General features: G+C 41.7%; 4 protein-coding genes across 4 annotated transcripts in view; 2 read left to right on the top strand and 2 right to left on the bottom strand.

The window, feature by feature from the left end:
* The window catches only part of iqgap2 (IQ motif containing GTPase activating protein 2), a 31,879-nt gene extending 15,494 nt beyond the window's left edge, over nucleotides 1-16,385 (top strand). Inside the window, exons 9-38 of the mRNA XM_053421246.1 lie at nucleotides 121-208; nucleotides 442-605; nucleotides 1,150-1,237; nucleotides 1,418-1,581; nucleotides 1,714-1,874; nucleotides 2,291-2,415; nucleotides 2,605-2,768; nucleotides 5,878-5,968; nucleotides 6,505-6,672; nucleotides 6,761-6,903; nucleotides 7,244-7,414; nucleotides 7,556-7,639; nucleotides 7,824-7,895; nucleotides 7,985-8,054; nucleotides 8,495-8,703; nucleotides 8,837-8,989; nucleotides 9,111-9,274; nucleotides 9,417-9,641; nucleotides 10,070-10,210; nucleotides 11,311-11,395; nucleotides 11,540-11,772; nucleotides 12,224-12,356; nucleotides 13,162-13,264; nucleotides 13,345-13,486; nucleotides 14,226-14,313; nucleotides 14,402-14,614; nucleotides 14,697-14,857; nucleotides 15,000-15,143; nucleotides 15,307-15,415; nucleotides 15,700-16,385. Of these exons, the coding sequence (XP_053277221.1) occupies nucleotides 121-208; nucleotides 442-605; nucleotides 1,150-1,237; nucleotides 1,418-1,581; nucleotides 1,714-1,874; nucleotides 2,291-2,415; nucleotides 2,605-2,768; nucleotides 5,878-5,968; nucleotides 6,505-6,672; nucleotides 6,761-6,903; nucleotides 7,244-7,414; nucleotides 7,556-7,639; nucleotides 7,824-7,895; nucleotides 7,985-8,054; nucleotides 8,495-8,703; nucleotides 8,837-8,989; nucleotides 9,111-9,274; nucleotides 9,417-9,641; nucleotides 10,070-10,210; nucleotides 11,311-11,395; nucleotides 11,540-11,772; nucleotides 12,224-12,356; nucleotides 13,162-13,264; nucleotides 13,345-13,486; nucleotides 14,226-14,313; nucleotides 14,402-14,614; nucleotides 14,697-14,857; nucleotides 15,000-15,143; nucleotides 15,307-15,415; nucleotides 15,700-15,813 (4,170 nt within the window). The 3' untranslated portion in view covers nucleotides 15,814-16,385. The remainder of the gene's footprint in view (nucleotides 1-120; nucleotides 209-441; nucleotides 606-1,149; nucleotides 1,238-1,417; nucleotides 1,582-1,713; nucleotides 1,875-2,290; nucleotides 2,416-2,604; nucleotides 2,769-5,877; nucleotides 5,969-6,504; nucleotides 6,673-6,760; nucleotides 6,904-7,243; nucleotides 7,415-7,555; nucleotides 7,640-7,823; nucleotides 7,896-7,984; nucleotides 8,055-8,494; nucleotides 8,704-8,836; nucleotides 8,990-9,110; nucleotides 9,275-9,416; nucleotides 9,642-10,069; nucleotides 10,211-11,310; nucleotides 11,396-11,539; nucleotides 11,773-12,223; nucleotides 12,357-13,161; nucleotides 13,265-13,344; nucleotides 13,487-14,225; nucleotides 14,314-14,401; nucleotides 14,615-14,696; nucleotides 14,858-14,999; nucleotides 15,144-15,306; nucleotides 15,416-15,699) is intronic.
* On the bottom strand, nucleotides 2,633-4,934 carry f2rl2 (coagulation factor II (thrombin) receptor-like 2). The gene is made up of 2 exons (XM_053421247.1): nucleotides 4,624-4,934; nucleotides 2,633-4,303 (listed from the first exon to the last, which is right to left on the bottom strand). The coding sequence occupies exons 1-2, from the start codon at nucleotides 4,685-4,687 to the stop codon at nucleotides 3,258-3,260; spliced, it is 1,110 nt and encodes a 369-aa protein (XP_053277222.1). The 5' UTR covers nucleotides 4,688-4,934; the 3' UTR covers nucleotides 2,633-3,257.
* Nucleotides 16,386-16,486: 101 nt separating the features above from the next.
* f2r (coagulation factor II (thrombin) receptor) lies at nucleotides 16,487-20,977 on the top strand. Its single transcript, XM_053421248.1, has 2 exons — nucleotides 16,487-16,694; nucleotides 17,924-20,977. The coding sequence occupies exons 1-2, from the start codon at nucleotides 16,544-16,546 to the stop codon at nucleotides 19,144-19,146; spliced, it is 1,374 nt and encodes a 457-aa protein (XP_053277223.1). The 5' UTR covers nucleotides 16,487-16,543; the 3' UTR covers nucleotides 19,147-20,977.
* Nucleotides 20,978-21,503: 526 nt separating this feature from the next.
* On the bottom strand, nucleotides 21,504-24,068 carry LOC128438640 (uncharacterized). The gene is made up of 6 exons (XM_053421253.1): nucleotides 23,644-24,068; nucleotides 22,944-23,086; nucleotides 22,779-22,846; nucleotides 22,406-22,534; nucleotides 21,838-21,933; nucleotides 21,504-21,748 (listed from the first exon to the last, which is right to left on the bottom strand). The coding sequence occupies exons 1-6, from the start codon at nucleotides 23,785-23,787 to the stop codon at nucleotides 21,660-21,662; spliced, it is 669 nt and encodes a 222-aa protein (XP_053277228.1). The 5' UTR covers nucleotides 23,788-24,068; the 3' UTR covers nucleotides 21,504-21,659.
* Nucleotides 24,069-26,722: the final 2,654 nt, after the last annotated feature.

A 26,722-nucleotide genomic window follows, 5' to 3' on the forward strand; every position in this document is an offset into this window, starting at 1 on the left:
GACATGATGCAACCTAATGAGTATGAATGGGGAAAAATGTATCTGAGCAAGTACAAATTAATTATGTTTTATTTAAGGAACATCTATTAAGCGTTGTTATTTTCTTTGTCCATCTCTTAGAGTTCCTCAATTGCTACTGAAGAAAGAGACGTTTATGAGGAGCTGCTCACACAGCAGGAGATCCAGGGCTGCATTGACTTTGTCAACAGTAAGGTCTTTTACTCCCATGACCCTGACATGCCACCCCCCCATTCCAAAACACTGTCCACTATAATGAATACATGGGAAAAGCAGTGTACTGTAACAGTGCATGTAAACACAGGACATCTGGAGAATGTACAGATCAAGAAAATCACATAAATTCAGACTGTTTCAGAAGTTATCTAAACTGAAAATGCATTATCACTCAGTGACACTGGTCTTGTTGTTCCCTGTCTCCAGTCCAGACGGCCATAAGGCAGGTGAATGAAGCACTGTCCACACAGGACACGGCTGCACTACTGGCATCACTTAGACTTGAAGCTCTGGCCCTGCTGGGGGTTCAGGAGTCTAACAGCCACTGGTACCTGGAACATTTTACCACCTACTGCCAACATAAATCCAAGGTATGCTGAGTCAGCTTGTTTGCTCGGTTATTTGTGAGTCGGGCCCAAGGAGCCAGATCACCACTGTTTTATTATGTTTTTCATTTATGTAGATATTCAGTAAATAAGCCCATATTAGATGGTTAAACCAAAAATGAGTCCTTTCATTTCCTCAGGGAAACCAATGAAGTATTTGAAGAACATTTTCAAAAACGGGAACAAATCCCACATATTAAAATGGAAACACAAATTATTACAGCATCTTTGACCCTTTTTGTAAACTGCATTTTTTATTTTTAGCTTTCTATCTAACAAAGACATTTCTTTGGCCGAGGAGATTTAATGTAGACATTGATGAAGAACTGCAGCTGCTGCCGTTTTGCTGTTTGACTTCTCAGGCTGTAAACACAATATGTTATAAAGAAGAAGAATCAGCTAATCAGCCACTTTAACTTCAGTTGGAAAGGACTTTTAGACACTTTATCCTCCAAGCCATTGCATTAAAGTTTGCTGAATAAGCGTTGGATCCTTCTGGTATCTCTGGTTCACTCTAATCTTGCTGCAGGATGGAGGGAGGGCCGTGATGGTGGACAAAGAGGAAATTCAGAGAGTTGTCACCTCTTGCAATGACTTTGCGGAGGCGGAGAAACGAAGTAAGTACCTTTTTATTTATTACCGTAGATTTGTATTACAACTACTGATCAGTTGAAAATCACAGGCATTTCAGTGTGTATTAGTATTGCAGGGTAAAAACATGATTTTCGTAATGAGATACTTTAAGGTAGTGGCATTCCTGTATGTAACGTTGTTGATGAAAAAATTATCTTGACCAGAACTGGAAGCAGTTGCTGCCATCAATACCGCTATTCGTCTTGGCAATGCTTTGGACACAGCGGAGGAGCTGACAAACCCTGAGGCACAACTTCCTATTGTCTACCCAACTGCTGCAAACCTCTATCAGGCTGAGCTTTTCAGTTTGCAGCTACAAAGTGGGAGGGTGAGACATGTATAATATTAAGACACTTGCATCTCGACCTACATGCTCTTAAAGCCGTAGGGGATTTATACATATATATGTTGCAGATAAAATCACTTCATGCTTGTGATTCAGGCCTTTTGTTTTTATCAGTCTGGCCTGAGCCATGAAGAGCTGAGTGTAGCTGTGGAGATGCTCTCAGCGGTCGCAGTGCTGAATGAGGTGCTGGACACCAAAGACCCACAGGCTGTGATTGAGCAACTGACTGACTCTCCGCTGGGCTTCACCAACATGGACCAAGACAACCTCAACAGGTACGATGACTGCAGGACACATAGCTGTGGACTGCTGAAGAATAGAAGCATAAAATACGTTCTTAGAAGGAAAAACAATAATTGTATGTATATATATGGTTGCACATTTGTGACAGCAGGCTCTGGGTTTGTTTTGGCAAGCATTTGTCCAGTAAAACAGTTTAACCATCTCCAGGTCTGTATCTAAGGCCAACCTAACCTGCTGCCCTATTTTTGTTGAATTAACTTTGGCACTTGTGGAGGTAAAATTCTGATGATATGGAAAAATGTATCTGACAAAAAGATTACAGTTATAGGGAGAATGTCTTTTAACTTAGCGTTTAGCTTGCAAGTCACTGTGCACCAGGTAACTTGGTCAACACCAGGATATGCTACTGAGTAGGGACTCGTATGATGTCTTGAAACTTCTCCTCCAGGTATGCTGACACCCTTATCAAACAGCGGGCTGAGGCTCTTGCCAATGGCCAAGAGTTCCTCACCTGGAACGATGTTCAGAAGTGCCTTGACACAGTCAACGTTGAGGTCCACGAAGAACATGAACGTAAGAAAGTCTGCAGAGTTTTGGTTTACATGTTGTTGCATGTGCCTTCATCAGTTGAAACTAATGAACAATTTATACAAAATAAGAAAGGGCTTTTGATCCAGCATTTCAAATCCTTAGCTGTAGGCATTTAATAACCTTTTTATTGAAGAAAAATGAGTGATTACATTTCAAATGTTTGTTGTCCAGGCATCATAGCCATCGCAGAGATCAATGAGGCACTTAACTCAGGCGACCATCACCAGACTCTTGCAGCCCTGCTCCTTCCTACAGCCAAGCTGAGTGGGGTGAACGCAGCCACAGCCAAACACTACCATGGCGTCCTACAATATACCAAGCAACTTCTCTGCCAGGTAATATAACCCTGTTTTTTTTATGTACATTTAGTTCATGAAAATGTGCTTACATATCCCACATCCCCACAATGCAAACTTTGCAAAGTTCTTTATTATGGAATTAACCAGTATTTGAAAAATACATTCCTTCTTATTACTTTGATCAGATTTCCACAGCAGTCTCTCATTTCTCAAATGTCTGTATTTATGTATGAATCCCAAGCGCTTCATTGTCTTATGTACACAAGTAATGAAAAGAAGGAACGATGTAAGTAAAGATCTACATAAATATAGAATATGATTTCTTGTAACACAATTTACATAATCATTTCCTTACACTGTACAGAGACTTTGTGTTACAAAGATTATTGTTGTTTTGGACCGAACAGTAATTGCAGCATTACCTCAGTCCTAACTTTCACATCATTGTTTCTTGTGCTTCCCTGCTGTGTCCAACAATGGCCCAGCAAGGATGTGTTTTTTGTTCCTGTGCACACACATCCAGTCTCATGTCATAGCCGCTCGTCTCTGGGGTATTTCACGGAGAGAAATGAATTGTAGTTCTGAGGCTGGCGTCTTGGAAAGGAGAAAACACAGGAAGGGGTCCAGACAGCTGTGGAGGCAGCACAGACACACCGCCACTCTGTAGTATCCATACAGCATGTCGTCCCCGGTGGAAAACAGACGGATGTAGTGGGCGATATGTAGGATGCCACTGGGCAAGAAACACACCACAAAGATGACAAAGACCAGAGTACTGACCCTGATAAAAGCTCTCCAGTCACAGCCAGATTGACCGAGGTGGTATACCACTGCCACATGAGCATAGATACAAATCAGGAAGGGCACTATGAAGCCTGGAAAAACCAGCATCAGCCTGTACAGCATCAACCAGGAGTGAGGTTTTTCTTCTAGGGGTAGAACGTCATGGCAGGTAGTGACTCCCAGAGGGGTAATGTAGTAGCTCTGCCCGACGAGAAGCTCTGGCACAATAGCTGCCCCCAACAGGAACCATACAACCAAGCATGTCCCCATTGCCAGCGTAGTCTTAGTCATCCTCCGGTACAAAAACGGTCTGACCACAGCCAGATATCTCTTCAGGCTTATGCATGCTATAGTTTGAGCAGAACAGTAAACATTACCATAAAACAAGGCTGTGATAAGCCGGCAGGATATCTCCCCGAATATCCAGTTGTTCCCACTGAAGTGGTAGTGAACACGCAACGACAGGGAGAGCAGGAGTAGCAGGTCGGACATGGCCAGGTTCAGGTAGAGAACTACTGTGGACATGGACCTGGCTCTGAGTCTGACTCTGAGGAAGCCCAGGATGTAGGCGTTGGAGGGGATTCCCACCAGCATGGCCAGGATATATGTTGATGGTATGACCCAGGTACTGATAATCCCAGTGGTGTAGGCTGTCACTGGGTCCTCTGGGTTCACGTAGAGCCACGGGCGGTGAGCCGGTAGATTTCTTGTGTGGTTACCGTTGTACGTCCCCCCTTTGTAGGTTTTTGGTATCGCAACAGATGTTTCATCTGACCTGGAATGATTTCCTATAAATTTTGAGGAAAAAAAACAATCCTGTTGCTTTAAAGCAGCTTTAGTTTTATAACAAAAGTAAACTCCAAACAATATAATTTTTTTAATCATTATAAAAAAAAGCCATTCTATCATGAAACTTCAATTGTTTCAATATTTTTTATTCCATTATATTTATAGCTGTACTAAAATAAGTTGTGTGGTGTAACTTTGATTTGGAAGAGTAATCTTTAAACAGTGTAGCAAAATTACTTAATGTTTCTGGACCCTGGCTTAAAAAGTAACAACTTTTTTAAATAATGTTTTTTGTAGTATAGTATTGTGATAAACTTACCTTCATGCTGAATAGTCTGCACGGCCATTAGACAAAAAATGAATCCTGACACAAAGTGTGACATATCACTCTTCTGTGTGTAGCCCCGATTTTTAAGAAAAAGTTTCTTGTCCTCATCCGTCTTGATGCGGCGTCTTTTCAGTAAAAGTTCTCCACCGGTGAAACTTACCGTTCAGCATCTCGACAGCACAAGAGTGGAACTGATGACAGTGTGAGCTCCAGCTCAGCTTCCTGCTGGTCTAGTGGGATGTTTGTCTGTTTGTGTGGTGCAGCGAGCATGTTTCCTGCCGGGGCTTCAAAACTAAACTGCCTTTCTGCCTGCGTCAGTCACGGCCCACTGACTCACTGGGGTGGGAGTGTACTTCTCAATGTCGATAAGAGCTGAACAATTTACACTAATCACTGTCACAGTTAGTATTTGTATTCAGGTTTAAGTCATTTATGGGTTTGGTTTTATAAGTAATTTTACTTCAGTAAACTAATTTCCAAGGTTTAATTGTAAAAACGTAATTTTTTGGTAGATTTCAGTGTAGTTTAGTCACAGAAACACTGATATAATATCACTAAACAATAATTATATAGGAATTTATAAGGAAAATACTTTTTTTTGTTTTTTACCACTGCATTATTTGCGGGAACAAGATTGATCCTGAAAACATGATTAGCTGGTTGGGAATGTGGGAAATTGTCGGTCAGATGCAGATATAAACAAGAAAGGTATGCCTGGTCTGATTTAATGGGGACTTCCATCCTGTTTGTCCTGCGGTCCCCCGTCCCCCGTATAGTGCTCTAAAATTAGTCTCAGGCTGAACAAATATTCTTTGTGCTTGCTGTGATGGTTCACTGTCAACATCTGTTTTTACAAAGTAGCTGGTTGAGCGGGGGTGTGGATATGATCTGTGCTTTTCATGTAACCGATAATAATTGTTTCCCTTTTTCATAGCTGGACACAGAGAAAAATGTACTGTCTATTTGCTGTGGCTCTAATAGCCCAAGTGTTGCTTTGCAATGTTACTGCTATAGAGCTTAAAAAGGCATCTACAATAATCCTCTATCCTAACCTGATTAATTAAAATGGTAGTATCGTAAAGAACTAACTTTAACTAAAATTGCTTTGAAAGATTCATAATCTAATATCCATTTAGCATTATTCAGCTATGCATGTACAATGCTTTGTGTGCATAGAGTAATATTTGGTTTCTTCCTTTCAAAACAAGATAAATCAGCTTGTGCTGTTCCCCCCCTTGATTCTAGAACTCTGGAGATGAGTCTGCAGTACTGTGGCTGGACCAAATTCAAGAGGCCGTACTCGCAGCCAATCAGGATGAAGAGGAGGCTCTCACATGTACGTATACAGAGCTGAACTTCACTCATCCATGTCAAATTATCTCAAAGAAAAGTAGAATACAATATTCTGATTGTCTGGAGGAAGTTCATTATTTTCACATCACAGCACAAGTTCATCACTGTTCTAAATTAGTGTTTGTTTCAGTGCTGCCATGAATCAGTAGCTCATTGGGTATTCAGTGCTGCCGTAAAAGTGTCATGGTTGCTTTTGTTTGCAGATTGTTTCTCTGCTCTGTGGCTGTTCAGACTTTTGCAGATGATGAAATTATCATGTTAGTGATAATGATACGTTGAACTTAAGTACAAATTGTTTCATGTTTATTATTTGCAGGGCTCAGATTTTTTTTAAACTTTTATGCATATCTTCCCCTTCAGTTACCTGCATACTGCAGTGTTTGTTGTGGCCTGTGTGTTTTTGATGCTGTCATTATCCCATCTGCATCATTATTATCGAATGACCTTGTGTTGTTTTCATGTTCAACTCAGCACATCTTGACTCTGCTTCTTTGGTTCACTCTTTGTATATTTGTCCAGTGGCTGGAGCAGTAGCTGACATTAACAGGAGCGTGGCTGAGGGTGACTCCCAGGATACACTGAAGAATTTGCAGGCTCCATGTGCAGGACTGAAAGCGGTGCTGCCTGAATGTGCTGACACGTACCAGGCTGAACTGGAGCAGACCAAAACTAGCGGTGCTACTGAAGGTAAGTGAACCCACACACATGATGATTTGTGATGGTAGTCTATAAAATGTGCACTGTGTCTAATGGGGCAGTTTCTGCTTTCCTCCAGGCAACACAGACAGTGTGTGGATAAAACACTGCATCAAGGACAAATATGACTACTACTATAACCTGGAGACTGGAGAGGGCACCTGGGAGGAGCCTGAAGGATATGAACACAATGGTGGCCAGCTCAGTAAAGACGAAATCCAGGTACTGTAATTTGTAGGGGCACTACTCCATTAGGTAAAATTGAATTAACATACTTGCAGTTGCTTAAAAATTCATCAGAACCCTTTACTTTTGTACACTTTATTGTGTCGTAGATTACATTTAAAATGATAAACGAATAATAAATAGTGAAATATGTCTTTAGAAACATTTGCAATTAAAACTCACACAACGAATTATCTCAATTAAATAAACACAACATTTTTAAAACAGGGAATTAGTTTTGATGCAGTCTGACGCCACATCCAGTACAGCATTAATTCCCCACGTTGGGACTAGTTTAAAATATTAATAACTTGAAAAAATGCATTTTTCCTCTCAGACCGTCGTCAGCTGTGTGACAGCAGAATATAACAGGGAACAGTTATGGTTGGCAAACGAATCCCTCGTGACGCAGCTGCAGGCGAGGGTCAGAGGCTACCTGGTCCGAAGAAAACATGCTCAGAGAATGGAGTATCTACACCAACAAGAACCACATGTTGTCAAATTGCAGGTAATGTGTTGCTTCACTGTAAATGGAGAATAATGTCATCCGATCATCTCAGTGAAAACTACGAAGTCACATAGTAATTATTGACTATCCACATGTAAAACACAACTTTCAGTGATTTCCACATGTTTCTTTGTCTTGCAGGCTTGCTGGAAGGGTTATAAACAAAGGAAAATATACAAAGAAAGAATGAATTTGCTTCAGAAAAATGTTGCTTCTGTTGTCATGGTGAGAAATCTCTAGACTACATCACATTGAGTTCAATAGAAAACTGTAAAGCTATTGTTAATGTCTCTGGAAATCCTCAACCCCTAACTAGATTAATAATTGTAGCCGAGAGTTAGACATATAGTAGGTAACATTCATTAAAGTGTTTCAAATCAAAGACTTGACATGAAACGGATGTTTTTAGATCCAGTCCATGGTGAAAATGTGGAAATCCAAACGTAAATACAGTCAGAGGCTGCAGTTCTTTAAAGACCATGTGAGTATCACTTCACTCTGTCAGGTTCCTCTGGTTTTGTACAGTTTTCTTCCATGTTGTGTGATTTGCATTGTGAACTGTGTTTGTAGGAAAAAGAAATAGTGAAGATCCAGGCTTTTCTAAAGGCCAACAAAGCCAGAGATGACTACAGAACTTTAAGTGAGTCAAAAATAAATGTAACACTCTGAGCTGCATTGAAATAATGTGAATGTTGTGATGTGAGACCAGACATTGTTTTGATTATTTTTTTTAGATTGTAATGTTTGTGACATCAGTGTTTTTCTAGTGTTTAATGTTGCATTATAGTAAGGAATAAGTCTGCTATAGCTGTACTCGCTTGAGTCATCATATTCACATTGCTTATTGAAATGTCAACTCTTTATTTGTGTAAATGAATAAAAGCACCAGCTGCCATCCCTATATCATAGCTTATTTAAAAAAAACACAGATGTTGTTATAGAGATATTGGGCCATAAATATTGTGATTTTTGTCTATAGTGCCCAGCCCCTAGAAACACATGGGAATATGATACAAAAAATATCATTGTTTGTGTGTTCATAACAATAATGAGTGTTTTTGATCATTTACCAAATCTTAGCCGGAGCCAAGGATCCTCCTCTGTCAGTTGTGCGTAAGTTTGTCCACTTGCTGGACCAGAGTCCTCTGGATCTGCAGGAAGAGCAGGAAGGGACGCGTCTCAGGGAGGAAGTGGTCACCAAGATTCGCTCCAACCAGCAGATGGAGAAAGACCTGAACTTGATGGACATAAAGATTGGACTGCTAGTGAAGAACAGGATCACCCTGCAGGTTGGCAACCCTCACTTTTATGTGTTCAAGGAGAAGATGTCATTGCCTGGTTCTTAACTCGGATTACATTTCTATAATAAATCTTCCTTGTCCAGTTAGCCTGTTAAATTTGATGGTTGTTTCTCTTGAACAGGATGTTGTGTCCCATAGTAAGAAGATGAAGAACAAGAAAAGTAAAGCGAGTAAAGATGACTTGACGGCAGGAGACAGACTAGGTATTAAGGGCCTGAGCAAAGGAAAAAGACGGAAACTGGAGGCCTACCAGCATCTCTTCTACCTGTTACAGGTAAAACGAAAACCAGTCCATTAACCCCTAATTAAACTACAACTCACATCTATCAGATTTTAAAAGGTTCAGTAGCAGAATCAAGCTTAATGTTACTCCTTCTCTCTCTACTCCCTTGAAGACCAATCCATCTTACCTGGCCAAGCTGATCTTCCAGATGCCCCAAAACAAGTCCACTAAGTTTATGGACACTGTGATCTTCACCTTGTACAACTACGCCTCCAACCAGAGAGAGGAATACTTACTGCTCAAACTCTTCAAGACTGCTCTGGAGGAGGAAATCGAGTGAGATTGCTGCTCTGGACATTACTGAAGAAATATTCTATCTTTTAAGGATACTAGTCTCCTTGAATACATGTTATGTTTTATTTTTGCTTGTTTCTTGGACCCTACTGATCTGCTGTACCATCATCTTCATGTGCCTCAGTTCTAAGGTGGACCAGATCCAAGACATAGTGACGGGGAACCCAACCGTCATCAAGATGGTGGTGAGCTTCAACAGAGGTGCTCGGGGCCACAACACACTCAGGCAGCTCCTGGCCCCTGTGGTCAAAGACATCATAGAAAACAAGAGTTTAGGCATCAACACCAACCCAGTGGATGTGTACAAAGCCTGGGTCAACCAGCTGGAGACGGTTACTGGGGAGGCCAGGTGGGTGTCAGGCGAACGATGAGATATATATATATATATATATATATATATATATATATATATATACACATATATACACATGTTTAAGGCATAAGATTTAAACCTATTCTTTGTGTAGTTATATCACATGTTTTCTGTCGAGAGCACATACTTTGAGCCTTTACATGTTGTAGGCCTGTGTGTGTACTTTGAATTACTGCTAATCTCTTTCCAAAGCAAACAATCAGATAGTGTTAGACTGACCGTCTGCAGCCTCTGTTTTCCACTCATTTCAACATCTGAACTTCTCTGAACCCAGTACCAAGAAGGAATTGTTGAAAATGTGCATTGTCATGCAATGTTAACATACTTGAGACGATATTTATAAAATGTTTGTTATTGTGTGGGAAATATGTTTCAATGTTTGCCTGATTTTTGTCCTCACTTAGCAAGCTGCCTTATGAAGTGACTCCTGAACAGGCCATGTCACATGAGGAAGTACGCAACAGGCTGGAGGCGTCCAGTCTGGCACTACGGACTGCGACAGATAAGGTCTTGAACTCCATTGTCTGCTCACTGGATAATATCCCGTAAGTTTGGGGATCTGTTAAATGTCAATTGTCCACTCACACTTTTGTGTTCGCTTGGACAGTTTTGTTTTTTCAGTTCTTGGGCGACTCGGTAGGCTCGATTTTATCAACTGTATTTATTTTTTAAATCAGATATTCAAGGAAGAATAAATAGGACATACCTTTCTATTTTGTCACTGAAGGTGTTCAGTGTAATCTCTTCCAAAACAACAAACATATTACACTTCTAATACAGATACCATGCAAAATATACTACCTTTATAAAAAAGTTTAAATTTGGATGTGGGTTGTGACTGTATGAAAGACATGAGTCAAGTCTTGAGGCCATAATTTGGGGTGTCTGTAGTGTTGTGCTTGACAGCATTATATTTGTAGCCATCCAGAGCAGTTAGATTGTGAGTTTAAATTTAATGTATGATGATCTGTTGTGAAACTGAAAAATAGTTTTTGTCCTTGCATGGATTTTAAAATTATTATTATTATTATTATCATCACATGTAGCATTTTAACCAATTGAATGAGAGGATAACATTATTTGTCTCATGCTTTTATCTAAAAAAATCTTGTTATCTTCTCATCCTATTAATACTTTATTATTTCATCGACATAATTTGTGCAAAATAGAGCTAGACAGGATATGATTATGAGTTTCAGTGTGTCATTACCTGTTCCTTCTGGTTATTAAGGGTTCAGCTGCATGCTAGGACATTGTCATTACAAGATAATTATTGCAATGATACAAGCAGTCATCTGCTTAAGAAAAAACAAGTTATGTCCAAGTAGCTTAAGTTTAGATTGGAACACAATGATTGTGTTTTCATTCTTTAATCTAAAACATTCACACAATTGTAAACTGTACCACTAGGTGGTGATGTTTGATTATACAGGGCACTTAGGTTCTTGGATTATAATTATTAATACTGTACATCTAAAGAGACTGAAACACATTAGTACGAGCCGTTATTAATGCAAGCGTTGAAGCATCAAATAAATGGTTTATTCTCCCTGTCATTAGCTTGCTTTATCATTTGTCATATTTTATGTGAATGCATGTTGTTTGGTGTTTCATGTTCCATCATTGCTTTTTGTTTTGCATGTAGTTATGGCATGAGATACATAGCAAAAGTTCTGAAGAACAGCCTTCATGAAAAGTTTCCAGAGGCCTCAGAGGATGAGCTGATGAAGGTAGCAGCCCTCAAAGTATAACAGATAAATTGTATACATTTCCACTCGCAGCCCGGTATATGCCATCTCTTTGTGAGCATGCTGAGGTGGGAGTAGTTTGATTTTACGAAAGGTTTTAATGATGTGTCCCTTTTTTCATGGAAGATTGTTGGAAACCTGCTGTACTACCGCTACATGAACCCAGCGATCGTGGCCCCCGACGGCTTCGACATCATCGACATGTCTGCAGGAGGGCAGCTCCACCTAGACCAGCGTCGTAACCTGGGATCAGTGGCAAAGATGCTCCAGCACTCTGCTGCCAATAAGCTGTTTGAGGGCGAGAACGCACATATGACTCCAATGAACAACTACATATCTCAGACATATGAGAAGTTTCGGTAAGAAAGGAGAAATGATGTTTCATGCGTAGCTGGCACAAGAGCTGTAGAAACCTTTGCCTGTGGCTCGGGAGCAGCAGTGAGGGAAAAGTAGATCCTCCATGATGTTTGGTTCATGCTTAGAAACAACACTATACATTTAGAGGAAAGAACGAGTGGTAGAGAAAGAAGAAATGATCCTTCCAATAACAAAGACGGGAGGATAAAAAAGTAAATCCTGCTGATGAACATGTTTTTGTTGGAGGGTCGGGTTAAGTTCACATTGTGGAAATCGTGGTAAAGGAAGAAGCTACTTTATCAGAAGTGTTGAACTGAAAACCAGCTGGGCCTGAACTCAGGTTTTTATCTGCATCACATTATCTGTGATTGACTTATTACTGGAAAGCCCATGAATCTTTAAAAAAAAAGTATCTGATGCTGATTCACTAACTTAAAGTTATTTTTCTCCCAGGGTATTTTTCCAGTCTGCGTGTGATGTCCCTGAACCAGAGGAGAAGTTTAATATTGACGAATACTCGGACATGGTGAACTTGAGCAAACCTATCATCTACATCTCAATTGAGGAAATCATCAATACACACACGGTAAATCCAAACAGAATGAGGCTGTGCAAAAAACTGGATTGAATTGACCTTCCTCAGATACACAACAATGACCTCTAGTAGAGGAAAACATGCAGTCTTACAAAGGGCATTTTTGTCAATGTAAAGAACACTTACTGGATCTTGATGAAAAAAATCAGGGATTATATGTAATGGTGTGTAGTATCTGATGCAGTTTGACTGAATTTACGGGAACAGTGTGGAGGCACGTGCTCTCCTGACTTCTTTTCCCGTTAGGATATCGTTTCATCCCTTTCTCATCCTTTTTTTTTTTTTTTTTTTAATTACTTTCCTGCACTCCCGCCTACTTTCTTTCCATCATTGTCCTGTTTCCTTTCTTTATATTTTCAGACCACTTCCCCAGAAGGAGGTCAGTGGTGAGGATGTCAGTGTGTTAAATCCATCTGTCCCTTTATTATCAGTTTCACTCACACTTACAGGGAACAATGGAGAAGGGCAAAAGTTCTCTCAGCCTTTGTTTTTTTAATTTAATAATTTCCTGGTTTAAATTGAGACAAATGCATTTATTGTTATTGGGTGTTAAATGGTGTGTTTGTTGCTATACAGAACATAGTAAATATTACCCTCATGTATATACAAATCTGTAAATATAAAATACATGTTTTTATAATATACTAGGCAAGAATTGGTTTGACTTGTACAAGACACTTCCTAACCTGTGATCCCTAAATGTGCTCTGTTGTTTTTTCATCGATTTTAAATAACAACATTTATTACAATGCCACAATCAGTGACTAATTACCCGATGACATCTGTATTTCTTCAGCTGCTGTTGGAACATCTGGAGGCCATCTCTCCAGACCACAGTGACTTACTACACGAGCTGCTGCAGGACCTCGGAGACGTCCCTGATGTAGAGTCCTTGCTCGGTACTGTCAAACTCTTTATTTATAGCAATCACAAGTTAGCTATTGTTTATAGTTTTACAAGCTGGGCTGTTTCGTTTCAGGGGAAGGAGCCGTTGACTCAAGTGACCCAAACAGAGAGAGCGTGCTGAACCAACTGGCAAAGACGGAAATCTCCCTCACACTAACCAGCAAGTTTGAGCTGCTGGAAGGAGACGACAAGGACCTGAAGGCTCTCATGACGAAGTAAGTTTGTGAAAGGAGGAAAAAATAAAAGGCTTTCTGCTAAACCTGCTGCTGAATTCTGCATTTTTAAATAATTACAAGAGACAAACTTCCCAAAATTACTGATTTCAGGTATGGGACCATGTAAAGTTTGGGATCACTGTAAACGCTGTGTGATGCACTTCACTTCACCTTCTTGACGCAGTGTGTTTTTATGGCTATCACTCAGTAGCTGGCTTTTGTTATCTTTCCTGCTCTTCTATCATTTCCTGTCCATAAAGGAAGGAGTTTAGTGGTCAGGGTTATCTTGCCATAAACATGTATCCGTCTACATCACTTTCTTAAAACAGTCTAAGTTGGAGAGCTGGTCTCTTCATTTCTGGCATGTCGATTTTCATAAATAATAAATGTGAATCAATAATTCTGAGTTTGCATTTACATATAATTGTTTTCGGGCCATGATAACATGCCATTGGAAACCAATCATGGGAATCATTCAACAAAAAAAACAATTTACAAAAAGTTTCATAAAAATACATAATATGAAAAATAACCCCCTGCCTTTATCAACAAGTTTATCTTTCACTAATTTGGATCCAAGCCTGTGATTCTTTCTTTATGATTAAAGGAATCTGATCAGACACAAAATTCTACCCAATTACCAGTTTGAACGTTTTATCCGATCAGTGTAACTTTCATTTCAGATGTAATGTCAGCAACAGCTGAGTTCCTGCTCTAAATGATTATCTTTGTGCTTCAGGACAAAAAAGCTAATTGTGGATGTGGTTCGAATTCAACCTGGAGAGACTTTGCCTGCAATACTTGAGACCCTTGCTACAGCTCCACAGGTAAAAAGAAAGAATTTATATGTAGTTTTTTGTTGTCTTTTGGAACCTGATGTGGTCTGTTATTGCTAATGTGATTTATTTCCTGAAGGAATTGGAGCATACAAAGATTGTGGAGCGCCGGGCAGTTCAGGACGCTCAGACACCAGAGGGTCTGAAGAGCAACCCGGCCGTGCTGGAGGACGGCCAGCTGCCTCTCGAGCAGAAGAAGAGGAAGATCCTGAGGAACCTTCGTAACCTGGAGCAGGCTGGCCTCGCCACTGCTGGTGACAAGTACCAGGAGCTCATCAATGGCATATCAAAGGTTGGGACATGCGCCTTTAACTACCTAGAAAACTCTGTTGGATGTGTTAAGCCTCTACATGTGTCAAATCTGTAATTGACAGGACATTCGCTACCAAAGACGCTACAGACAGAGGAGGAAGGCCGAGCTTGTGAAGCTCCAGCAGGCGTTGACAGCACTCAACTCGAAAACTGCCTTCTACCAGGACCAGATGAATTATTATGATACCTACATCAAGACGTGCCTGGATAACCTCAACCGCAAGTGAGTTGTGCCACGTTAGGATGAGGTGCTTTTCAAAATATCTTTGTTCATATACGGTGTCTGTGCTTCCCTTTGGTTTAACGTGATGTGGCCAGAGTTCTTGTGATTTCTTAAAATGCATCTCTGTGTTTTGTTTATCCAGGAATTCCCGCAGATCTATAAAGCTGGACAGCAAAGGAGATGATAAGGGCAGTAAGAAGTGTAAGCCACAGTCTCTGAAGTACACTGCAGCAAGGCTGCACGAGAAGGGAGTCATCCTGGAGATAGAAGGGCTTCAAACCAACCAGTGAGTTCAGCCCCTCCTGCCCCAGGGAAAAAGAGCTGATGCGTTTGATTCAGTTTCTCCCAAGTCCTGTGGAAATTCCCAAATCCGTCAATGATGGTCCTATTTTCCCCATTGTGCTGTGATGGCAGTTTTCCCCCGTGCTAATGTGTTTCTCACATCTCAGGTTCAAAAATGTCATGTTTGACATTTCACCCACGGAGGAAGTCGGGGATTTCGAGGTGAAGGCCAAGTTTATGGGAGTGGAGATGGAAAAAGTCCAGCTTCATTTCCAGGTAAACACTTCACAACATTTCCCTGATATGAAGCGGCTCACTGGTCATCACTAAAACTTGATGACAGACAGTTAATGTTCCCGTTTGCCTCATGGAAGTGTCATGGGAATAGGGCAAATAGTTTCCAGTTCAGATGCTCTTGTTGTGATGAGTCAGTGTTTTTGAGAGATTTTAGACCCTATAATCATCTATATAATAACTGATTGTACTGGCATTATTATTTATGTTGTGTACATATAAACCTGCCAAATCTGAGTGTCTCGTTGCAACTTTTTTGTGTCCAGGACCTTCTTCAGCTGCAGTACGAAGGCGTGGCCGTGATGAAGATGTTCGACAAAGCCAAAGTGAACGTCAATTTGCTCATTTTCCTCCTAAACAAGAAATTCTATGGGAAGTGAGAAACTAACGGTAGCAGAGCAGGAAGCAGATTGTGCCTTTTGAGTTCGTTCAACAAAATGAATTTAGTTAGAAAACATGAGATGGTTCAGGACAGAGTTTCAGCTCCCCCCCCCCCCCCCAATGAAATGTTGTTTTTGTCCAATTCAAAATGTCCATTCTATATTTTGCATGTGGTGATTGTAAATGTAAAGTATTTTTAAGAATTGACTTATAATGGTAATTGTGTTTTGTATGTAAAAGGTCCTAGAAAACGTTATTGCTCTCTTGAACACTGAAAAAAACAGTAGGATGCAAATTTCAGCTGAAGCAGTTCTATATCTGTCTCTCTCTCTATCGCTCTGTCTCTCTGTCTCTCTGTCTCTCTGTCTCTCTGAGCTGTGGTGCAACAGCATGGCTTTATAAAATACTGTAGTGCCTTTTTAATGAAAGCATTTAAAGCAACATGTTTTAATTAATAAAACATTTCAAACTTTTGAAGCTACTGTCGCTGTATTTTTAAATGTGTATTATCAATAAATAAGTGATTTCTAATGTTTGAACGATGTGAATAACAAATGACCAATGCCCAACATTTCTCACATTATTGTTTGTTACATATTTCCATAAACAAACCCTTTGAGGGGGAATATTTAAAGCTCATTGGTCACATCATATCTCTGCTTTAGAGGAGGAGACGTGTGCAGTGAGGAGGAGGAGGCGTGTCCAAACTGAACTGTAATAACAGGTTTTATGCTGGGTGAAAAACATCGAAGCGACGGTGGTGACAAACAGATCATTTCAACACGTATTCAGAGGATGTACAGTGGAGCCATGGTTCACCTGTCTGCTGGGCTGTTGCTATTTGTTTCTCTCCAGAGCTCAGTACTCGCCCTCCAGAATGGTAAGTTGCTTTTTAACCATTGTTAAGAACTTAAACAGTTCGTTATATATTATTGGGAAAATGAATGTATAGTTTTCACTGGGTTAAACTCTGCTGGGTTTTATATTACTAATAAACAAAACTTTTTGTTTATTAGTTTCAGTCCTTTGATTGAAAATTTAAATGTGGTTTTTCGTATTCAGATGCTTTTGCAGAACAATGCCACATTACCAAGATGTCAAGCTGTAGATTAAAGGCTAGACTGTTGGAAACGCAGGAATAATCATGGATTCACCTTTTCAAGACTGCCCGGAAAGAATTTTCAAGAATTTAAATTGATCAGAAACTTGAACCATATTTGTTTTTGAAAAATCGCCCCAAAATGTGCATTTCTGTCAAAGTCACATTAGGTCGTGAACAGTGGTGGAAAATAACTTGTTACATTTGATTAAATATAATTCAGAGGTAAGGCTCTCTGTAATTTCAATTATATGATAAATATATTCACTCCTCCACTACATTTATTTGATAGTTACAGGTTTTAGAGATTCTACCTACAAACTTACTTACCTTGTATCAGGCTTTATGATTCACTGCTAGACTGACCAGCAATATATAAAGTGATTACACATCAGCTGCCCTCAGCTATTTAAATGCTGCTGCATGTTTATGCATCTGTAATAATCTGAATGTATAATAACACTCTTTAAGGGTATTTATGTATTTAAAAACATATTGATGACTATGTCTGATATTTAAATTGTGATGGAGCATTTGCTTTTTTGCAAAACAGTATTTAATACTCTTAATAACAGAATCCAATTAATTACCAAATAAAAATGCCGCCCTGTGATCCAAGACTATTATGAGGTAACCGTGACCTTTGACCTCTGAAATTTAATCAGTTCTTCTTTGTGACAACAAATGAAAATCTTAAATTCTCTAAGGCAGACTTGAGATATGTACACAAGGCACCCATACCTTTACTTTGAATCAACCACATTTAATGAGTAAATATGTGAGTCTAAGTAAAAATTTGTACCAAATCTGACAGAATTATCTCGTTTTATAAAGATATTGTATTAACATGAACATATGTTTGGACAGCTGCGAAAGAAATTTACTGTCTGTTGCAGAGGCAGAAAAATAACTAATCCTCCAGTCTTAAAAAATCCTCATTTTGAAGCTTCCTCTCTATTTTCTGGATCACAGAACAGAAGGTTGAGTTTCTCTCCTCTGTCTCTTTAAAGGTTCCCTGCCTCGGACTTTCTCTGGGCACTTTGTCTTGGTCACCTATGAGCCCGTGGACTTTATTGACCTGTCGGCATCAGACGGCGTGGGGGACGACGGGGGGTCGGGCTCCGGATCGGAGCAGGAGCCGGTGAAAGGACACGGTCACCACGGCTCACGCCATCACCCACAGAAACACTATTTTGTCTCGGAGGGGGTCAAGCGTTTTCTCCAAGGTCGCCTGGCAACGAGCTTTATCCCGACCGTTTACACCCTCGTCTTCATCATCAGTGTGCCCCTCAACCTCGCTGCTGTGGTGATGTTTGTGCATCAGATCCGTCCCAGGAAGCCGGCAGTGATCTACATGCTGAACCTGGCCTGCGCTGACCTGCTGTTCGGCCTGCTCCTTCCTTTCAAGATAGCCTACCATTACCATGGCAACAACTGGATCTATGGCTCCTTCATGTGCGGGGTTGTGACGGCCGCCTTCTACTGCAACATGTACTGCTCTGTCCTGCTCATCACGTGCATCAGCATCGACCGCTTCCTGGCTGTGGTCTACCCCATGAACTCCCTGACCTGGCGCAGCCCTCAGACGGCCTCGGCTGTGTGCGCCGCCATGTGGCTGTTGGCCCTCGGGGGGGTCTGCCCTCTGCTGGTCTCAGGACAGACCGTCTATTTGCCAGACCTGGACATCACCACCTGCCACGATGTGCTGGATGTGGAACAACTACAAGCTTACTATCTGTACTTCTTCCCCATCTACTCTTCGGTTTTCTTCTTCATCCCTCTCGTCTTCACCGTCGTCTGTTACGTCCGGATCATCCAGGCTCTGGCGGAGACCAACGTGGAGAACCGCTCCAGGAAGACTCGGGCTGTGGTGATGGCGGCGGTTGTGCTGGTGGTGTTTGTGGTCTGCTTCACTCCCACCAACATCCTCTTGATGGTCCACTACGTTCAAGTGTCCCACAGCTCCAGTGACGACTCCTACCAGGCCTACCTGCTCTCCTTGTGCGTGGGCAGCCTCAGCTGCTGTCTGGATCCAGTCCTCTATTACTTCGGCTCCTCTCAGTGCCAGAAGCAGATGGCTGCTGTGCTCAGATGTAGGCGACTGGCGAAGGTGGAGCGCAGCTCAGAGACGCACAGCACAAGAAGCAGTGGGCGGACAGACAGCAGCAGGTTAAGCAAGATGGAGAGCGCTGAAACGGGCCTGGGCAGCCACTACAGCCGGCTGGTGGCTTAGGTGCATGAGGAGGCTGAGACACTTCCAACACACACCCACACTATATCACATCAATGTGTATCTGAAACATTACTGCTTCTGTTTGACCAAAGGAAGAATCGAAACAGCACAATCACTTACTTACATGTTTCTGTATATATGCACAGTGTGGTTTGAAAAGGTTTTGGAGATGATGTATGCAGCCTTGTTCAACTGGAATTATTTAGTCTTTAATTAGTTTTTCTTTGATGTATCATTGTTCAACATACATTCACCACAGAGACAATTATTTCACAGCAAAGCATTTTTCTTTCAAAACATGACTTTTAATGAATTACAGAATATACAACAATAATAATAATAATAATAATTGTCTCTTTAATCTGAAGAAAATCATGTAATGTGATGTAATCATTGGAGAACAATAAAAGTGGCTGTTAGGTTTTTAAAGGTGAGCAGATCAAATTAATCACATTCATTAAGTGTGTAAATATCCAAGCTTGTGCTGAAGCATCAATCAAAAGAAAACTACTGCATTACACATAATTCTGCTTAACACAAAAGTTGTTATCTCTTGTGTTTTTTCTATTGCTGCTCACTGTCCTTGTTGTCTGGGCACAGCTCTGAAACACAGGAAAAGATTTAAAAAAGATTAACTGTGAGATCAAAGCAGAGGGAAGTGTTTCTTCTTGGAATTACTGCGAACATAATCAAAATACACAATGCATGACCATGTTTAAAAGCAGCATCTCCACCTTGTGGAAACTTGTGTAAGTGGCCCTGACCAGTAAAGATGAGGACAAACAGCTATTTTTCTATAAAAGAGTGATGAAAACTGCTTATCACTTACCGGTTTTCCCATCGTAGCTGTGGAAGTTCTCCGGGAAGTTTAGACACCCGACTTGCTTCTTGAAAATTTCAACATTTTTGGGATCTATTAGTCCTGTCCTGGCTGAAAGAGGAGAGAGAGGTTTTCTTTAAAAGAAGGAGCGTGCATGTTTGAAACTCTGTCCAAAGGTGTGGAGGAGGACGGGACTCACTGAACTGCAGGATGTATCTACCGGTGACGTCCCCATTTCTGAAGGTGTCTGTCCACAGCAGGCAGTCCGGGCACGTCTGCAGGATGTGTCCTTTGTGCTCAGACAGATTCTCTTTGAAGAAAAGGGACCGATTGTCACATGACATCTATGTTTGTAATTGCAGACTCGTGGAAAGATAAATAAACTCACTGCGAAATGTGGTTGCAGGTCCTGACACTGTTGCATTGACCTCCCCCAGAATGCACCGATTACTGAAAAGCCCGATAAGTTAGGACACAGGTTTACTTTCATCTACTAGAAACTTAACATAGTCATTTTTTTTAATTATTTAGTCCTGTAGAACGTTTTCTGATTCATTTAATGTAATTTCACTTACAAGCAGTGATCTCCCCATCGCAGTGTCACAGTCTGACTGTCGGAGGTGGGAGACAAATCTATCCAGGAGCTCTTCAGAGACTCCAGCGCCTTGTGGTACTGCTTCGGGTCTCCAGCTCCCATCACATACACCCACTTTCCAAACACCTAAGAAAGTCAAGATTCCAATGTAACTACAGTATTTTACTCACATCTCATTTTGCTCACTAACAATACACTTTCTATAATCATAAAATAAAACTGTCTTTGATATAAATGAGAAATCTAAGAATGACTCACCAGTTTGGGGTCGTCCGGTATAAAAGGTTTGACCAGGTCCTTGCAGTCGGGTGCGAATGCAGCACTGAGGGAAGTGAGAGCCAAGAGCAACACGGCACCACGAGCAGCCATGTTCAGACTGATGAGGAGGAGAATCGCTGCAGAGGAAGAGCCTGCGACAGAAACCGTCTAACACCGATTCATTTCCCCATCAAAAAAATCTATATATGTGTATGCTAATCTGGGGGAGGAGGGGGTTTGTACATGCCCAGCCGTGCTGATTTCTTTTGTCCAGCACTGAATGTTCAGCCCAGCAGTCCCCTGTCCCCCTCGTCGATGGCCCTGAATGAACTTGAGCAACCGGCCGAGACTCGTCTTGGACCCGGAGCAGCTTTTCATTGGCAGAGGGAAGGTTGTTTCCCTGCGGGGGCCGAGTGGACTCCTCTCAGCGACAGTTTAAAACTTTGACTCCTTCTCTCTCCCCCCCCCTAATGGAGACGTTACCCGGCAACAGCCTTTGTTCAGGTTTCTGGGAAAAGCCGTTCAAAGAGCTGCACAAGTGAATGTGAAGCATATAATGGTGACATGGGTCAGCACAGTGTCTGGCAACTCTGGCTGTTATTTGAAAGGGGATGAGGACATGTTGGTGCCGAGAAGCCAGTTGCTTTTTCTTGAGCAGAATTAAACGGCTGGAACACAATGAGGGAGATTGAGAAGTGTTTTTTATTTCAGCACACACAACCAGTGGAAAACCGTGGAGGCATTACAGAATCTAAACTACATTCATGTCGCAACACAAGACTACATCAGTGCACAAGCGGATCACACAGCACGAGTTAGTTCGTGTTAGACTGGACTTGTTCACTTGGCAGGAGGCTCAGCCTCAGTCGGCTCCTTCTCCGTGTTCTCGACGACCGGTGAAGCAGTTTCCCTGTCGTCTGCACACAGATCTGAAATAACAGAGGAGCCATGAAAACGGTTTGCTGTGGTGATGGAGGTGTGGGCGGCAGGAAGATGCAGAGCTGAAATGACGACTGACCTGTGCCCCCAAAGTGGTACTCCGGGAGGAAGTTCAGACACTTGGCCTGCTGCTTGAAGGTCTCTAGCTCGGACGCATCCAGAGTGCCGGTCCGTGCTTTAAGAGAGGGGAACAAAACAGGAAGTGAGGAGGTGTGGGGGGGCCGGGGTCAGGAAGACAAAACCTTGTATTGACATAAAAACAAACACGCAAATGAGGGGTTCAGTGTGTAAGATTTAGTTGAAATGGAAAATATTGGCAAAAACCAAAGATAAAATATTCCTAGTGTTTGATCATCTAAATTGTACAAATTGCTTTATTTTTTTTTACCTTAGAATTGAACCTTTTATATTGAAATACTTAATATGTACTCTCTACAGAGGCTGCCATGTTTTTTACAGTATACAGTAGCCCAGTCTGTTCAAAGTTAACAACTTTTGAGTTTTTATGAAAGATAATACGGGTTCTCGTTCTTTGGAAGGGAAGGGTGAGGTGTGGGGGATTCAGCTGCAACGCGCCACTTCACCACTAGATGTCATTCATTTCTACCCACTGAACCTTTAATACAAAGAGAAAACTTTAAACTTACTAAAGAGAAAAAAGTATCGTCCCTTTGTCTTGCCGTCAGGGAGGAGGGTGTAGTCTTCGGACAGGAGGCAGTCTGCACACGTCTCATAGTACTTCCCATCATGATAGGACGAGTGACCATTGATGTTAACTGTGGGTCAAAGATTCAAAGCAGCGTAAAGTCCACCACTGTTCTTTTTCCATGTCGAGCACAGGAAAATACATATAAATAGTACAAATACAGCAGATAATATGAGATAGTGATACATTTGGATGCTTGTGTGACTGTTTTTAATGAAATTCAGACATTTCTTAGTGATGCAAATCCCCCACAGCCCATAGAGAGAGGGATGGTGAGACTGAAACAAAAACACTGAATATGTCAAGATGCGTACAGTTGGTGTGGCTGGTCATTCCAGAGATGGTGGCGTTGGCTAAACCCTGCAGGCATTTATCATCATTTCTGTAATGAGAGGAAAAAAGATCCACGTCAACTTCTCAATATCAACTATGAGCAGTGAGCTCCAGAGGACTTTGTGTGTCCTGTGCAGTGTCCTCACAGGCGGTCGGCCCAGTAGATGGTCATGACGCCGCTGTCGGAGGAAGCCGACAGTTCCACCCAGGAGCTGTTCACTGTCAACAGGTCGGTCTTCAGGCCGGGCTCGTCCCACGTCCCGACATGAAACACCCACTTCCCATAGATCTGCCACACACATCATATAATATGATAAGACATGAACAATACAGTGTAATATAACATAACATTACATTACATCACATCACATAACACAACATAATACAATATAATGTAATATAATATAACGTTTATCCACAATTGCACAACAACTATATCCACTGAGGAAGATCATGTGAAATATGATCAAAAGCTCTACAACAAGACTAATGGACCAGGTGATGAGAAACTTTAATCAAAGACTTAATTTACATATTATCTTTTTTTATTTTCTAGACAAATACCTATTATTGGTTTGTTATCTGCTATGAATTGCTACTAAATCACAAATAGTGATTGCTTAAGGCACATAATACTCGTGCAGTAATGTGAATGGACAGCTCATAATAATTGACAGTATACATGATATATTTTTCATACAGTTTTCTATGTTTAATCTCATTGTAGAAACATAGAAATGAAAAACAAAAACAAAACTCTGCCACATCAATGACCCCGGAGGACTGCACTGCAGAGCCGCCTCACGGAGGACACGCAGCTCACAACAGGCGACCAGCGTTACTCACAGGGCTGTGGCTGTCCAGGACCAGAGGCTTGACCAGCTCTTTGCAGTCGGTCGGTTCAGACGAGACACCCAGGGAGGCGAGAGCCAGCAGAGCCGCAACCAGCTGTGCAGCCATGGTTAGAGACAGCGGGCAGCCGGAGAGCATCAGCAGTGTCAGGGATCCTGCCAGCAGCTACAGCCTCCTCACAGGGACCAGGGGAAGTGTTCTGTAACAGTGGGCTGGGCCACACACACAAACACACACACAAACACACACACACACACACACACACACACACACACACACACACACACACACACTGCTTGTTTCAGCAGGGGCCTGTGTCCTATTTAGCCTTTTACATAACAGCCATCTGGCAGAGTCTGAATACCAAGACCCCTGCTTCTTTCAATAGGCAATCTCCTGCACAGTCACACACACACACACACACACACACACACAAACAAACAAAACACTGATACTTACTCCTCTCCTTTCACATTACAATTCACGTGCACTCTTACGCAACTCGGACTGCCTCCTTTGTTTCCTGGGAAAGTTCAGGGACTTTTAGCCCACTGAGGAAAACAAGTCAATACTAGATCTTTTGTCAGAGTGTTTGCAAAACATCTAAACTGGAGATTAAATGACCAACGATGTTATTTGACCGCTGGGGTTTTGGTCAGGGAGAGAGGTGCAGTTCGGTCCAGTCTTCTTTAAATAGATAATGTAAAGGGAGGTTATGTAAGTCATATATCAGTGGTGTTGTCCCTTTATAGATGTGCACTGACAAGACCTTCGATATGAAACGAACAAATACCTCTTTCAGTTTCCTTATTTTTCTTTCTAAGGAGATCTGTGAACCACACGGATCCAGAGGGAGAAATACTGAAAGCATTGTTCAATCGGGCAGCAAACGTTTTGGGGTAGATAATAAAACGAGCCCCTTAAGGAATGACAGCTGCGTGAATGTGGAACTTACACAAGACGAGGTTGTGCAACTCTTTTTTAGAACACAAGCGTCAACATGTTTTTCTTCTTCTAGGGAAAATCTCGACATGGTGCGAAGCAACTTGAAGAAGGGCTGCGTTCAAATAAACCTTTCTCACAGTCGTGTTGAACTGTCGCCTGCTCCCCATCATTCAAGAGGAACTCTGGTAGTGTATCCATGAAAAGACTGAATGAAAAAGTATTGAATCCGATTCAGCTCTGCTCAGTTTTTCCTTCTCTGACTCCCCTGACATTTTGGATTTGCTCGGTCATCCAAACACTTTTGCAGAAATCACCGCAGGTTACCGAGTGGTGTCCGGGTCACGAAGTTACCACACAGATTGAATTCAATGCAAAATGGAAGTATCCAAACACACACTCACTTCTTTTTGTCAAGCTTTTTATGCACAGATGAAAACAACATTTGTCCATGCCGATTCATGAACCGTACAGTTAACGTGAAATCATTCTACTAATCTCATCTTTAATGCAGAAAAGGTTTCCTATGAGTGGTACAGATTCATCAGGTGTTCAGGATGGATTCACAGCAGGTGAGGACCGGTTCTTTTCAACCTTTGTTTTCTCTAGTGTTCCCCCTCCTTTACGTCTGTGGCGGCCTCCTCCTCCTCCTCCTCCTCCTCCTCCTCCTCCTCCTCGGGACACAGGTCTGAAACAGAGGTGGAAGGTGAGGTGAACAAGTGTCTCAGTATGTTACCCAGACTGGTGACCTCTGGCGGCCACGACAGCGGAACTGCAGCGTCTCACCTATGGTCTCTGAAAAGTGGAATTCAGCCGGGAAGTTGAGGCATGCAGCTTGTTTCTTGAAAACATCAAGATCAGCATCGTCCAACTTCCCAGATTTTGCTGCGGGGGGGGGGGGGGGGGGCTAGGTTTATAACGTTATCTCAGTTAAGTAGTGAAAATAAAGTTGGTTGAGTGGAGAGTTGAGCAGGTACAGAGATCAGGGAACTCACTGAAGAGGAAGAGGTGTCGGCCCTGTTTGGTTTCCCCGCTCCACAGGATGCACCCGGCGCAGGTCTGCAGGTGCTTCCCAGCCTGCTCGTGAGTGTGGATCTGGAAATGGACTAATAAGTTCGCACAGAATAAAAGTTAGTGTTACAGCACATGTAATATTGTCCTTAATAATAACGTACTCACATGTCACTTCGGTGTCGTTTTTTATGAAGGTGCCATTAACATCTCCATAAATACATTTCCCATTCCTGTTAAAGAGAGTTAAACACGATCAATAGAGACGGGAATTGACAAAAGCTCACCTTGTGCACTGGACACTTGCATTTAAAACAATTTAAGGTATTAAAAATGAACTTTCACAAAGTTCAATATTTACACTCTGTCCATCCAGCGCAGGGTCATATTGTCACTATCAGGTATGGGTGAGACTTCAATCCGGGAGCTGTTGAAATCTTTAAGGTCCTTTAGAAACTCTTCATTGTCTGATGTTCCAACGTGGAAAATCCATTTTCCAGAAACCTGCAGGACAAAGACTTGCAAAAATAAAACCCATAATATTATCTAACCATCTAACTTTAAGGGATATAAAACACTTTAAACAGTGGCTTGACCTTAAATATTCCAGATGTTTATGGCTCTAAAACCCCAGATGTTGGAATTTGGAGAACACACCTCAGTAAAAAATGTTTCATATAATTGTTATCCCATGTTAGAGTTAATTCATGCAAAAGCACCAACAGGCAAACGAGAGAATTCCTGAGGACAATGGATGCACCTGGCTTCGCTCCTCCAGAGGTTTGAGCAGCTCTGCACATTCTGGGTCAGACGCAGTCGTCAGAGAGCAGAGAGCCAGCAGAGCTAAACAGAAGTGAGCAGACATGGTCAGCAGAGGACACAGGAACAAGTAGAGGACAGCTGGACTCCTGCAGGAGGGACTGGACGAGCAGAGGGGATCCAACGTTACAGTTTTTCTCCATTGCTTTGGCTCATTTCACGAAACAGAAATGACATTCTCAGAGTTCTAAGTGCAATTGGCAAAATAGCCTATATGGTTCAGCACAACTACATAGCACACCTGCAAAAGGTCATATCTCTCCCAAAACAGACCACTCATCAGTCAAAACTAAATCTTTTT

The sequence above is a fragment of the Pleuronectes platessa genome, chromosome 4 (genome assembly GCF_947347685.1).
Source record: "Pleuronectes platessa chromosome 4, fPlePla1.1, whole genome shotgun sequence".
Lineage (NCBI taxonomy): Eukaryota > Metazoa > Chordata > Actinopteri > Pleuronectiformes > Pleuronectidae > Pleuronectes > Pleuronectes platessa.

Bases quoted from the DNA above. Each gene is read 5' to 3' on its own strand.
- LOC128438640 (XM_053421253.1), bottom strand. From the start codon at position 23,787: ATGCTCTCCGGCTGCCCGCTGTCTCTAACCATGGCTGCACAGCTGGTT. The intron at 23,087-23,643 runs GTGAGTAACGCT...TGTGTGTGGCAG, and splicing joins TCCTGGACAGCCACAGCCCT to ATCTATGGGAAGTGGGTGTT. The intron at 21,934-22,405 runs GTAAGTTTAAAG...CCTCTCTTAAAG, and splicing joins ACGATACTTTTTTCTCTTTA to CACGGACCGGCACTCTGGAT.
- f2r (XM_053421248.1), top strand. From the start codon at position 16,544: ATGCTGGGTGAAAAACATCGAAGCGACGGTGGTGACAAACAGATCATT. The intron at 16,695-17,923 runs GTAAGTTGCTTT...GTCTCTTTAAAG, and splicing joins AGTACTCGCCCTCCAGAATG to GTTCCCTGCCTCGGACTTTC.
- f2rl2 (XM_053421247.1), bottom strand. From the start codon at position 4,687: ATGTCACACTTTGTGTCAGGATTCATTTTTTGTCTAATGGCCGTGCAG. The intron at 4,304-4,623 runs GTAAGTTTATCA...CAAAATTTATAG, and splicing joins GCAGACTATTCAGCATGAAG to GAAATCATTCCAGGTCAGAT.